This window comes from Galleria mellonella, unplaced genomic scaffold, assembly GCF_026898425.1.
Source record: "Galleria mellonella isolate WM207_F2 unplaced genomic scaffold, CSIRO_AGI_GalMel_v1 utg117, whole genome shotgun sequence".
NCBI classification, from domain to species: Eukaryota; Metazoa; Arthropoda; class Insecta; order Lepidoptera; family Pyralidae; genus Galleria; species Galleria mellonella.
The window spans coordinates 3,957,807-3,971,756 of NW_026441980.1; the positions used below are offsets into that span (position 1 = coordinate 3,957,807).

The window sequence follows — 13,950 nt, forward strand, 5'->3', positions numbered from 1 at the left end:
TGATGCCACCTTTTCACAGATTTCGGAATAGATTCTTTGTTCTTAGGATTTCCATATGAATCCAATGTTTTTAAACGAAACAAATATTTAAAAAACCCATGTATTTTCTTTAATACACTATTTTTTTTTAATATTTTGTCATATGTAATATAGTATAGGTAGTATTATATTATCTGTGGTATAGGGATATAGGGAAAATGTGACCGTGACTCGATATATGCCGACCAATATATGCAGTGAAAAAAACTAATCAATAAGTTGAAAATAAATTTAATTACCCTCTCACATTTCTCATTATTATCACAATGTTACAGTAATACACACAGTGTACAAATAATACCAAACTAGAAAATGTACATGATACTGAAATGAGTGAGCTTGAACACAAGGAGCAATAAGTAAATTTGTATTATTAATTTAGTATAACATAATCGCTTTCAAAATTAGGCACGTTCAAGTGTAACTTTTTAACTTGATTTAGGCTTTTGACAAAAATCTTAACTGTCTTCCTCTTCAATTTTCGGAGCCAGATAGTATCGAATTTGGCCGATATCTTGAATACGGTACTCTACCACCAGGGGAACATCAGCCGACATGGACAGTTGGACCTGTGGAACAACGTGTTTTATTAGAACTTCATGGAAATGTACACAAACCAATAATTGAACCGTTAACTGTCCACGGATGAATAAAAGCTTTCTCCAAAAGGGGATTTTTGCCAGTAGTTGCCACGTTTGGCTCGCGATCCGTTTATTTCAGGCACAGAATGGGCCACCCATTCCTTTCCTGTGGGTGTCGTAAGAGGCGACTAAGGGAACTTAATGATAGAAGGATGGGCAGCAGCATCCCTCTTAAAACATCTTTAAAAACCCTAACTGCAGTTACCAATAAGACAGTTTGCTGGTATTCAATAGTAGTACAAATAAAAAGTAGATTAAATGTTTTAATTTGTTAATTTAGTGTGTCTGTGTTTCAATTTTATAGAACTACTTTGTTTTTAACCACCTTCAAAAAGAAGGTTCAGAATTCGGTTGTATTTTTTTGAGGTTTTAGAGGTAGAGTTATGAGGTAACCTCATAACTCCAAACTAATTCCAAAAAGTTATAAACCAATTTGGAAAATTATTTTTTATGTATTTGTTTTTGTTTAGTTTGTATTTGTATTTATTTAGTCTGCTACCATTAGTATGTGTGCGGCTGCCAATATTTATGGATTGATCCTTGTAGGCTATTAATATACGTAAGCCACTAAATTATAATACTAAATTTGCATGCCTTTAGATAAGGCGAAATGTGTAGATCTATTATATTTAAGACCATTATTATAACCACATTTCTAGCAAATAAATAAATTATTAATATTATTATTATAGTGAAACGATATACTTACAAATTCGTTCCATAGAAATTTTATCACAATCAGTTAAGTAGTTTTGTTTTAAAATCAATATAATTGGTTTTGAAGTTGGCTTTTTTTTTATAAAACATATTGTCAGTGAATTAAATTTCGTCATCCAGGGATTTATTGTGCAGATTTGTTTTTTGAAAAGTTCAACTTTTTTGTTTGTTGTGTGTTGTTCTATTTCGACGTTGCCACAATTCGGTAAGCGAAGTTATGAATAGTCTCAAATCAACTTATTCTAAATTGGACAACTAAAGAACAGATTTACGTATTTTGATACAACAGCGTTATATAATATCTTTTCATAGCTATTTTATAAAATAACCACCTGTGGGCTTAAAGATGTGGCCTTAGTGAAGTAGTTGAGATATTGGCAGGCGAATGTAAGTGTTACGGGCTCATCCATCTCGATTACAACAGCCTCCTCTTCCTTATCAATAGAAGCAGTCTGCGCCAGCTTCACATTCGCAGAACCAATGTCACCAGTGGCTGAGAACTTGACACCTAAGGGCAAAGATTTTATTTGATGACCTTGACCTTGATACTATGTAAGTTTGGTCCCCACACATAATGTAATTAATATTATGGTTTGAAATATTATCTATATATATATTTTAAAAAGTATTTAAGTATGTATATCAATTGTCTAGTATACATTGTACAAGCTTTGCTTAATTTTGAACTAGGCACAGTGGTAATGTCATGTCCAGTGGTATTTTTAATTTCTTGCTTATTTTAATCCATCTGAAATAAATTCTAAAGCTAAAACTCTGGTTATTTTATCCATCATTCATCACTTGTATAGCTGATACTATAACAAATCTTCATTATACTTGTCTGATCACTATGACAGTCTCAGAGACAAGTATATAATAAATATTCACACTTTTCAATCTGCATAATATGCATTCAGAGGCTCGTTTGATCAACACAATCAAAAACTAATTTCTTTTAGTGTATATAGGAATGCAGTAGTCTATAATGGATATTCCTATTTAAAAATTCTTTGCCTTATCAATATGGAGACTATGAATATTATAACTTTTCTGAAAGAATTGCATTTAGTGAGGGTATAAGTAAAACATTGCTATTGCTATGTGGTACCAGCATAGAATTGGCCACCTGTTATTTTCCTGTAGATGTTGTTAGAGGCAACTAAAGAAGGGCACGGGATGGGTAGCAGCATCCCTCTTAAAACATCTTCAAAGGTTTACTGCGGTTGCCAATCTGCTTGTCAAGTGTGGCAATTACTACCAAAACCCCACAAGGGGGAAGATTATGTTCAGCAGTGATCAGTGAAAGGCTGATATGAGAAGTAAATCAAGTAAATAACAAAAAGTAGAAATAACGTTGATATACATTAGCAAAGATTATCATTATTTATTAAAATACATACATTTATCAGGTAATATGACTAATTACAATCATTATATATAAATAAGTATGATATTTTATGATATTATAGTAAATCTATATCTCATCATCATCTTCCTACCCTTATCCCAATCATTTGGGGTCGGCGTAATATGATTTTATCCATATTACAAAAAGATTTGGTTTTTAGTTTTACGACCGGCCACCTGCCTGACTTCAACCCTCTTTGGGATATAAATCTATATCTCATATCAAATAAATATGTAAAATAAATTAATTAAATAATGATAAAAAAATTATGTATATGCATTTAGATATCTTATTAATATATATTATATTATTAATTTTACCAGATTAATATTATCAGTAAAAATAATACTCAGATCAGTATTGATAAATAATTGATTTTTTAGTAAAGAAGGAAAAGTATGTTAATATTATTTTTATAATTTAAATTCAAAGATTGACTTTCAAAGTTACCTACATAAAAGTTGGTATAAAATCAATATAAAAATATAATTCTTACCTTCCTTGGTGCATGAAATGACCATGGACTCTCCAAATTGTGACAAATCACGGCAGATTCTGGCAAACTCTGCACTTGGCAATCGAATAGTGCAGCTGTATTCAGTCTCAGGAATGCCTAAAATATCAATAATTTATAGGTAATAAGTAAAGAATACCTAACAATAAAGGCAGGGTGTGCTTGCACATCTTAATACAAAACTTATAGTGGGACTATAAGTTTTGTATGATGTATTACCAATTGGAATTTCAATAAAACCTAATAAAAAAAAAATTTAATGAAAAGGAAGAAAATTAAGAATAATCTATTTTTCTATAATAAACGTAACTCACATAAAAATATAAACATTTTTTTTTTATTAAAAATAAATAGTTAAATTAAATACTTGTTCATATAAATAAATCATTAGATAAATCAAAATCAAATTCAGAAATGCTGGGTTTGATGTCTGGGAAACAATATTATATTTTATTTATTATTTTAATATTTTATTTTTATATCCTCATACCTAAATGTTCCAAATCCAAATTCATGAGTTTCATCTCATAGTCAGACACCTTCTCTTGGTTTGGGCTCTCAAAGACAAATGTGACAGTATCAGCATTATCCTGCGCTTTCATAGTCACTGTGTCCTTGTCACCAGCACATTTTAGGATTTTTGACATACTGGAAAATAAGGTTTGTACTTTGTAAGTGATTCTTAAATGCATTTTTTATTTAATATCTTAGTCTTTAAAATATCCTTGCATATTCTACCTAGCTTAAGTTCATTTCTCTCCAATCAAAATGTATTTCGCAGGTATGGATTAATTTTAAAACTAATTTGGAGAGAAATAATTTATTTATTTATATTATATTCTTTATTGCACTTGAACATTATTTATATTTTAAATTAGTTTTCTACTACATACTCATAGATTTCAGATGTAGGAAAACCAATAAAAGAGAAAATATTTCTAGATGGGGTATTAAGATAAAATATTTACCAATTTTTAATTTAGTTCTTAAGGAACATAAATGTGAAAAACGCCTGCAGTTTTCATGTCAGGCCAGAACAAACATACAGAATGAAATAATTAAAAAAAACTTTTTTGGCATCTGTTTATCCTATTAAGAGCTCTTATATATTATTTTAAAATACCTTTCATGTCGAGACTACCTTTTATATTATTTTAAAATATCTTTCATGTCGACATTGTCTAGTTAAACTTTTATTACACTAGTAAGATGTGATTTAACGGGTTAACTTATTCATGTAAAAATAGTAGTTTAGTAGTTTAATACCTTCCTAGATTCATGCCCATTGAGATGTTTCTGTCACACCTGTACTTGTCAAATCCATCTGCTCGGAGAGTAAGGGAGACAAGTGATACATGGGAATTATCCATAGCCTGTGAAAATTGAGTATTATTGGTCATTCTAAACATGTATTGGATAACATTACATTAATAGGTGTTGTAAATTGGAATATAATACTTTGCTTTGAATAGGTGATACAGATGTAAAAAAATTCTAAGTTACCTGTAGTTGAATGCCATTATCATCACAGTCGAATGTGGCCTGTGTGAGTAGGTCTTTAATAGCTTCTAAGACCTTTTTAAGTATAGAGCTTCGGAGAAGGCGTGCTTCGAACATTGTCTGAAAGTAGAGGATTTAAAGATTAATTAGTCAATTATTAAAAATAAAACTTAAACACAGAACTTTTATCGACGACCTATGATAGTCAATTAAAAATATCGAAAATACAAGCACATTCATTTAATGTAATCTGTATGTAGATATGAACTATAGAATTCACATCCGGTAATGTTATATTTTGGAATACAACGCTAATAAATTAAGTACTTACATTTGAACAACGCTAATAAATTAAGTACTTACATTTGAATTCTATGTAGTGATCTAAAATATGTGAAAATAAATGTAAAATAGATAACGACGCTTATATGTCGGTGAACCCACAAAGAAAATGACAAGACGAGAGCAGGAATCCGAAACAAAACCAGCGGGAATAAATGGCGCGAAATCTGTGAATTAATATGTCAAAGTTAACTGTCAAAACTGTCAAGACATCAACCATCATATAGAATAGTTTTATATTTTCATGTAACCGTAGACAGAGAATAAGTTCAACTGTATTGACACCATAAAACTCTGGAGCTTTTATTACATATTTTACCTATGTAACATTCTATGTAAAAGTCTCATATTACGTAAAGATAGGGGTGGGGAGGAGGGATTATTAGAAATAGGGTTTAATTTTCCCATTATGCCCTATCAGGTCGACCTCCACGAATTATAGAGGAACTCATTACAATTGGTTAACCTACTTGGGAGGAAAGGGAATGTTAATAATGGAGACTAAGAATTCCAATGTTAGCAATATACTCAGCTAGGTCGACCTCCACGCAGTTCCCCCTGGAAACTATCATATTTAATTCCTGATGAACTGGTGCCCCGCCAGCGTATTCCGTTAGCGCAGGCGGGGCTACAATTCCATTTTCATTCATAAAACTGACGTACTTTCATCGTCATTACTTACCATTTCATTATCACCCAATAAACAAAAAAACTTTGTAAAGATAAAATTATATCTGCTTTTTATTTCGCCATTTTCATGTCTCGATTTGATATTTTAAAAGATTTTTTAATTAGATTTTTTACCTCACAACAATTTTATGCAATTTATAAACGTGCCATTACTCTAACCTTATACTATTTAAGTGTGTATTGTCACAAATTACGGAGACATAATATTTTTTTAATTTAAATTCTACATTATAAGCAGTTTTCTATGGCAATTATACAAAACACACGTATTTATAAACTTTATATAGTACATAAAGGAAAGTAATTGCTGTAAAGAGAATTATTTTTTTTTAAGAAAATTTAAGTCCCCATTTTTTATGTTGCAATTAATGACATCAAAATAAAATTCAAGTTGCAAAGTAAAAACAGTTTTATTTACAATATTAACAGGATAATATAAACTACCACAATTTAAAGAAATTAAATAATCCTTTCCATGAACTATTTTACAAACTCAAAATGCATGTACTTTTTTGCTTTTAAAGACAAAAAACTTAACAAGATAATTGTACTACTTGGTCCTGTGCAGGATAATTAGGTAGTGTAAGATTGTATTTGGTAATTATTTCAGGCGGTAAAAATCTACCTCCTAAGAAGTGTTTAGTGTCATTTAAGATTTCAGGCCGAGCACAAAGTTTTGGTGCAGAAAGAGATATTAACATTGCTGGTTTCAAGGCATGACTAGAATCAGGACCCTTTTCCACATGCCATCCACTTGGAATGTCCACACTGAAAAAAACATATACATGGGCATCACCAAAAATATTTTTAGGAAGGTGCATTTGTACCTACACACTATATTATTAAGTAATAAAATATAAATCATAGATAATATTAAACATGTATGTACAAATTTGAACAGCAATCCAGATGCCTTAAGTTTGTATTCAAAGATTTTAAATATCTCATTCCCAACGAGGGGATGTAAGTGCACCCTTTTGAAATTCACTGCTGGTACTGATGTGTATATTTGCCATAAGTGAATATTATGCAATTTAAGCCATTTAGAGGAATAGTGTGCATGAAATAGTTGTTAGTATGAGTGGTTGATCCAAAGGACAAATGTAGACAACATTTGAGGATCAATTTTAATGACTCTTTTATAACTAAAAACTTTGCTTTTATGTTGGTCCCATACTACATACATGCATTCATATCTATCATGCCTGTCTCCTATTAGGCTAGGCAGAAACAATGGAAGACCAAATGCTTGAATCGCTTTCCACATTCATGTATACTTTCATAGATGCTCCTCATTCTATAATCACCCATTCTAATTTAATAAATGTCTCAAACAACATTCTTTAAATCAAATTTAGTACACATGGTCATCATCTTATACTTCATACAGACAGACAAAGCCATGAGAATGTCTAGCATAGAATATATTTTCACACTCTTTAACTATACAAACCTGCACACTGGTAGTCCACTATCTATTAAAGTGTTCAATACTGGCTTCAGTTCATCTCTAACTGGTGGCTTAAAACTAAATCCAAATAAGGCATCCACTAGTATTTTGTAATTATTAGCCAAATCTTGTGCAGGTGGAAGTTTCTCCACAATGTTCACTCCAAATCTTTTACACTGTTCAAATAGATTCTCGTACAATGGTTTTGGTGTTCTTTTCGGGTAGTGGACAGCAACAGTATAACCAAATAATGCCATATGACGTGCTGCCACCAATCCATCGCCTCCATTATTACCTGGCCCACAAATTATAAGTGCTGATTGATATCTGTAAATAAAATTGAATTATACATTACTTTCATACATAACGCAAATAAAAAAATATATGAACCTTGTTTCATTTGGGTTCATATATTTTTTGTTTACAAATGTAAGGAGGACATTTTGAAGATATATTTTTGTTTCATTAAATAAAGCTTATATGTATTCAGTAAAAGAAAGTAAAAGTTATAAGTAAATCTCAACAATTTATTTATTATGGATAAAAAAAAACAATGTCATGATTTTTTGATTTAATTGAGCAAAAATTAAAAGAAGAAGAAGAATAAGAGATGGAATATAAATAGACAAATAGAATTGAATACAGGTGTTAGAATGTGGATGGAGCAGAAAGAAATATAAAAATTAGAATAAACAAATTGGGATAAACAGTATACTCTGTTACGTCCATAGTATTGTTTATGTCCATAAGCGACGGTTACCAGTTTCCATCAGGTTGGCCATCAGCTTGTTTACCATTCTAAGTTGCATAAAATAAAACAAATATTGGTTTTCGTTTTACATCGGAAGCCCATTCATAAAAATATATGTAAAAAATAATCAGAAATTAAGTCCATTATTGTACTTACGTAGACGGTGGATAAGTGCGGGCAACAGCAGTCGCTACACTCAAACCCGCCAATTCCATAAGCTGATCAACACTAAATTTATATTCATTGAACAATTCCTGGTCTAAATTAGCCGCTTCTGATTGTGTTAAGTATCGGATTCTGCCGCTGCTGCATTGTTTAATACCGGTAGCCATTACTTCTCCGCTCCAGACGTTAGCCACTCGTAACTGAAATATCACATAATTTTGTACTTAATAAGTTTTATAAAAATTAATTAAAGTAATCATTTTTTGTTACAAATAAGACGTTACAAACTTACCAATAAGGCGCTTCCGATAAGCCGAAAGAATAACATTTACACTGAATAATAAATAGATCATATGATAGTGAACGCGTTTCTTATCGTCTACGATATCTAAAACTGTAGGATAAAATAATAGTCTTACGCAGTATTAAAATAGAAAAGTAAAATTACGTAAAAAAGAGGTTCTTCTGAAAAAATCTTCAGAAATTACAAATAAACTATATTTTAATCTTAATATTTACAATTATAAAAACAGCGATTATTTGTCAATCAAAATGTCAGTATTGTCAATCAAATACATTTTATACATTGACTTGAAACCAAAAACATTGAATTATATATGATTAAGTAAATTTATCTATAGCAAAATGTAAAAATTTATATTTTATTCAGTATTTATAATGAAATATGAAAATTATTTGTAAATCTAAAAATACTAAGAATTTTCGGTTCTTGATTCATTATTTAAAAAATGCTCTCTTTTGCGAACTAGATCGTTAATCATAGAATACGTTGCATATATACTTTTGCATATAATTCTGAAAACAATGAATAACAACAAAAGCGAAATTTTTAGTAAGTTTAATATGTATTATAGTTTAATAACATGATGAAGCTGTCACAATGTCAATGTCATACCGACATTGTATCGTAAGTGAAGTTTCATTTGACAACCGTTTACTCATCCGTCACAAAGATGGCTGCGCTCAGAGTGTTTAGTCGTAATTTACCATATTTACGACAACAATTTTCCGCATTACTAGGAAACACATCACCTTCTGTGAAATTTATTTGTGTTGTTGTAATAATTGGCTATGTTTTATCATTCTCCGATGATGTTGTGGACGTTTTAAGTGTAACTCCGGGGTATTTGTTGCCACCTTCTTTTCAATTGTGGTCTACTTTCACGTTTTGGTTTCTAGAAATACATTTGTGGGAGGTAGTGATTGATATAATTACTGTGGGATTATGTGGGAAGTTAATAGAGCCGCTATGGGGTCCTATGGAGATGATGAAGTTTTTCTTTTTGACCAATATTGGCGTGGCGTTTCTAACAACATTCTATTATTTAGTGATATTTGCTTGCACCGGACAGGCATCGTACCTCTTCGATATACATGTCCATGGTTTAGCTGGTTACCTGGCAGCCGTGAGTGTGGCTGTCAAACAGATAATGCCAGATCACCTACTAATAAAAACTCCATTAGGTAATTATTTTTATAGAACACTTCTTCTATATCTAAATAAATACTTTACTAGTCATTAATATGATGCATTCATTGGATGCAATAATTTGCAGTAACTGGCTCCAAAATTATTTTCTATGTCAATGTTTCATATTTAGTCAAAATTAATTTAATTTAGCTTTGAAACTATATAATTCTCATAACATAATAAAATAATAAGTATCATGTATTATTATATACCATTATATCATTGATGGATATGCAGTATTATATATTTTATTCTGATTTTAGATTAAATAAATTAAATAAGGATAAATTTAAATAGAGATTTGAATAACCATCATAAGGTAAAAAATGTAAAAAAAAATCAAAATGTAAATTGTTCTAATTTTCATCTTAAGATTTGTTCAGTAGTTTATTTTTTCATATGTAAGTAATAGAATCCTGCTAGATATATATCTGCCAGGATTATACCTCAAGATTCATAGATTTTCAGATCCATTATTTATAGTATTACTGTTAGAAGTAAATGTATTCAATATATTTTTTTTATAATCTATCACAAACTTTGGTAAATAATAATATTATTACTAGTATTTATATAATTATAATTATTGTGTTGTAGGTAAACTCACAAATCGTTCACTACCGCTGCTGATTTTAATAGCTGCAATAATACTTTGGGCCATCGGAGCCCTGGAGGGCACATATCCCTGCATGTGGGGCAGTGGAGTGATCCTCTCATGGATATATTTAAGATTCTGGCAACAGCACAGCAGTGGCACTAGAGGAGATATGGCTGATAACTTTAGCTTTGACAAGTAAGGTTTTTATGTTTTTTTTAGTCTTCTAATTATGTTTAAGTAGCAATTGGTCTTTGTCCATATTTAGTTGACCTTGCACTACTTAAAGAATAATACAAAATATATATTTCATTAATAAAGAAAATTTTTGTTGAATATTATTTTAATTATTATTATAGTATATATTATATTATTATAATATATATTTAATAATTAATAAATATTATTCTAATAAGTCTCTCAGTATATATTTTTTACAATAATTGTATTAACAGCATGTATAGCATACTGCAGAGACTTCTGAAATATGGTTTTTTATATATTGGTATACAATTTTAAAACAATTAGTTATAAAATTCATTATATTTAATTTAATGTGAATTGTAATACTGTTGCTGTGCCCAAATAAATAAATAAATATGTGCCTTTAATTGCAATGGGTAATGCATTGAGTGTAGCATGTGTATCTTTGAGAATAATTATCATTAATTTAGCCATTACCCACTGCTAACTACAGATATTTGACCTATTTATTTTAATTATTGCATTCCAAAATGTTGGTAACAGTTGGTAAACTTAAAGCAGATCTTGTATGAACCTTTTTTGGTACAGCAAATAGGTTTTAAAAATGTACAGTTCTAATTATTGCACAAAGATAATATCAAAATATATATGTTTTTCAGTTTCTTCCCTACTGTTCTGCAGCCAGTAGTGCGAGGTATTCTGGGCCCTCCACACCGTTGCCTAGTGAGGCTCGGTTTGTGCTCCCCCAGTCCGCGCCGGGTGCATCTTGCTTTGAGTCCACGAGGTGTCACTATATCCATGCCAGGAGTGGAGCCCCAGGACATGGAAAGGCGGAGGTCGGTACTCCAGGAAAATATGATAGCTAAGAATTTGTGTCAGCACTATTACGATTTTGGCTGGCCTAGATCTCTTTAAACAAAAATAATGTTTGTATGAAATTTATGTAACCAGTTCATTGAATTTGAAATTTTTACATTATAGTTAGGTCTTTTATGATATCTAACAATGTCGATATTTTGAACAAAGGTATATTACGATTGTTTAAATTATACAACTATGAATATTCATTATTTTATTGTGTTTACCTCTAGATAGTTGTATAAATTCATTTTCAAATTTCATCAATATAATGACTGTAGTAACCCTAAAATAATAGTGATTGTTTGCTCTACATTTTTTAAAATAAAATGGATAATTAAAATTACAATTAATGAATAGTTAATTATGCATGTATCATCATGTACGAGAAATAAATACTAGTAATATCTAGTATCTATAATTGTGGTTGAAATTCGGCTAATTATCATGTATGTGATTACTACCTTAGTTCGCCTTGACATATTCAGTGTAACTTATATTAGTTTTTTCCTGCTATTTTGTACGCATGGATTTCAGAAGTAAGAAAATTAATGACAGAACACTTCTAGATGGTGGTGTATCAAGATAAAGCATATCATCATAGTCGTAGAATACTGACAGATCTTTATATGTAATCTTTGTCATTATTCTACGACTTTGATGATATATCATTTTTAAGTTAGATCTTTAGCAACACAATTGTGAAAATGGCATCCAAATTGGTGTAAGTTTTGTGTGAAATCAGAACAAACCTACCTACATGCAACATTTCTAAAAATTATTGTTTTGGCTTCTATTATTCTAATTAAGAATTTTTTTAAAATGTCTTCCATGTATAACAATAGTCTAGTGCACTTTTATTATGTTTCAATAAGATTATATACAAAATTGGTATAGAAGGCGTAAGCTTCATGCTCTCAGGGTCCTGCACCAAGAATGAAAAGAATAGTAACAAATGTTCATGAAGTATTTGATTAATATATATATTTTTTTATCCTATAGACAAATCGCGCTCAAGGCATTGAGCGAGAGATTATCCAAGACATCTGAACAAACGAGACAAAAGAATCTATCTACCAAAGTGAACATGGATGCTGTTAGGAAGATGCAGCCTCCACATGTGATACCGCAATTCGCGGAGACTCCAACGAGCAGCCAGGCGCCGCCTGCTGCCGCTGAAGCGACCCTTGTCGATATCAGCACAGAACCAACTCCGCCCACCACAAAACAGTCATGATCTTCACAGTCAAATATTACCTAATAAGGCTGTTCACAGAACCACTTAGAAATAGGCCAATGTTGTTGACAAAGTCCAATGTTGCTAGTGTGAAAGTTAAACCGAATTTAGATAAGCGGAAATGAATGGTAAATGAAAGTTGACATTCTTGTAAGGCTGTGACTGTGTTGCCAGGTTTAATCTGAAATGGCACTTTTAATTTTAAAACCATCATTAAATATTTATATAAAATTAATATGTTTCTATGACTTGATGAAAATAGGGATTAAGGTGATCAATTCAAATATCTATTAATTTTTTAAATGTTTTTTGAATATTCTCAGATTAAAACTGGCAACTTTTGGTTGTGAGGTAAATATAAATGAAATTAATTATACGCGTAAGGTAAATCATGTTATTAATTTCTGGATTCAAATGGATTGTAACTGATGAATTTGCATTTTGACAGTCACGATATTTTTTTATACCTTATTTATTACAATATCCATCCTTTTGAATGCATTTAAGTGAATAGGCCTTTATCGCCTTTTTAGATGTTCTGACTGCAAGCGGTGGCGTACTTGGTGTACTGAAACGTGTGAAAAGGTACTTACAGTAATTGCAAAATTGGACTTTGTTAATAAAACAAAAAAAAAAATCGTATTGTAATTTTTGCAGTGGTGCTGTGAACATTACACTGTTTACAGATTACACAGTTATTGTTTTTTTTTAAGACTTGCGATTAATTTCTGTATGGTTACAGTTGTGTGTATGGTATAAAGAAATATTTTTTGCAGATTTGCATTTGTTGATGATGTCAAGTTAATATGATGATGAATGATGTGACATATTGTAAATATTATTGATATAAATTAGTGTTAAATAAATAATATTCAATCATTCTATTGTTTATAATTTTTACTGTTTGTTCAATATAATACTAGTCTTTTGCCGTGTGGTCGCGGCATAGAATAGGCCACTCTTTCCGATGTCGTAAAAGTTGACTAAGGGAGGGCGAAGGATCCCTATTAAAACATCTCTTAAAGCCTAACTGCGCTTGCCAACCCTGCCAAGCGTGGCAATCACTGGCAAAACTCCCCTTATGGGGAAGGCTTATGCCCAGCAGTGGACAGTTAATACGGCTGAAATATAAAAGAAAAAACTGGTCCTTAGTTGTAACTTTGGTCGCGTAACGAAGAGTTTTTTGGTTGACCGGGATAAAGTAACCGTTGTCTTTTTCCACCCCGAATAGTACTAGTATATTTTATGATGATTGCTTAAACCGTTAAGGCGTCAATAAACAAACTTACTTTCATATTTATAATATTTGTTTTATAACGTTACCTCTATAAATCCCAAGTTGATATA

General features: G+C 30.7%; 3 protein-coding genes across 3 annotated transcripts; 1 reads left to right on the forward strand and 2 right to left on the reverse strand.

Annotated features, from left to right (window-relative positions):
* Positions 1 to 254: 254 nt before the first annotated feature.
* LOC113511622 (proliferating cell nuclear antigen) lies at positions 255 to 5,342 on the reverse strand. Its single transcript, XM_026895291.3, has 7 exons — positions 5,183 to 5,342; positions 4,823 to 4,939; positions 4,586 to 4,692; positions 3,810 to 3,967; positions 3,302 to 3,418; positions 1,730 to 1,905; positions 255 to 608 (listed from the first exon to the last, which is right to left on the reverse strand). Exons 2-7 carry the CDS (start codon positions 4,934 to 4,936, stop codon positions 498 to 500), a joined length of 783 nt encoding a protein of 260 aa, XP_026751092.1. The 5' UTR covers positions 4,937 to 4,939; positions 5,183 to 5,342; the 3' UTR covers positions 255 to 497.
* A 900-nt stretch (positions 5,343 to 6,242) lies between these two features.
* On the reverse strand, positions 6,243 to 8,793 carry LOC113511669 (NAD(P)H-hydrate epimerase). Its single transcript, XM_026895347.3, has 4 exons — positions 8,510 to 8,793; positions 8,209 to 8,417; positions 7,305 to 7,628; positions 6,243 to 6,619 (listed from the first exon to the last, which is right to left on the reverse strand). Exons 1-4 carry the CDS (start codon positions 8,543 to 8,545, stop codon positions 6,385 to 6,387), a joined length of 804 nt encoding a protein of 267 aa, XP_026751148.2. The 5' UTR covers positions 8,546 to 8,793; the 3' UTR covers positions 6,243 to 6,384.
* Positions 8,794 to 9,165: 372 nt separating this feature from the next.
* Positions 9,166 to 13,484, forward strand: LOC113511668 (transmembrane protein 115). Its single transcript, XM_026895346.3, has 4 exons — positions 9,166 to 9,702; positions 10,307 to 10,502; positions 11,168 to 11,344; positions 12,369 to 13,484. The coding sequence occupies exons 1-4, from the start codon at positions 9,192 to 9,194 to the stop codon at positions 12,601 to 12,603; spliced, it is 1,119 nt and encodes a 372-aa protein (XP_026751147.1). The 5' UTR covers positions 9,166 to 9,191; the 3' UTR covers positions 12,604 to 13,484.
* Positions 13,485 to 13,950: the final 466 nt, after the last annotated feature.

What these genes read in the sequence shown, in the direction of transcription:
- LOC113511622 (XM_026895291.3), bottom strand. Translation starts at nt 4,936, where the DNA reads ATGTTCGAAGCACGCCTTCTCCGAAGCTCTATACTTAAAAAGGTCTTA. An exon ending in ATGGGCATGAATCTAGGAAG is followed by an intron (nt 3,968 to 4,585) that starts GTATTAAACTAC and finishes CTTATTTTCCAG; the next exon opens with TATGTCAAAAATCCTAAAAT. An exon ending in TTTGGATTTGGAACATTTAG is followed by an intron (nt 3,419 to 3,809) that starts GTATGAGGATAT and finishes TTGATATTTTAG; the next exon opens with GCATTCCTGAGACTGAATAC.
- LOC113511669 (XM_026895347.3), bottom strand. Translation starts at nt 8,545, where the DNA reads ATGTTATTCTTTCGGCTTATCGGAAGCGCCTTATTG. An exon ending in TTATCGGAAGCGCCTTATTG is followed by an intron (nt 8,418 to 8,509) that starts GTAAGTTTGTAA and finishes GTGATATTTCAG; the next exon opens with TTACGAGTGGCTAACGTCTG. An exon ending in AGTGGACTACCAGTGTGCAG is followed by an intron (nt 6,620 to 7,304) that starts GTTTGTATAGTT and finishes TGTTTTTTTCAG; the next exon opens with TGTGGACATTCCAAGTGGAT.
- LOC113511668 (XM_026895346.3), top strand. Translation starts at nt 9,192, where the DNA reads ATGGCTGCGCTCAGAGTGTTTAGTCGTAATTTACCATATTTACGACAA. An exon ending in ACTAATAAAAACTCCATTAG is followed by an intron (nt 9,703 to 10,306) that starts GTAATTATTTTT and finishes ATTGTGTTGTAG; the next exon opens with GTAAACTCACAAATCGTTCA. An exon ending in GATAACTTTAGCTTTGACAA is followed by an intron (nt 10,503 to 11,167) that starts GTAAGGTTTTTA and finishes TATGTTTTTCAG; the next exon opens with TTTCTTCCCTACTGTTCTGC.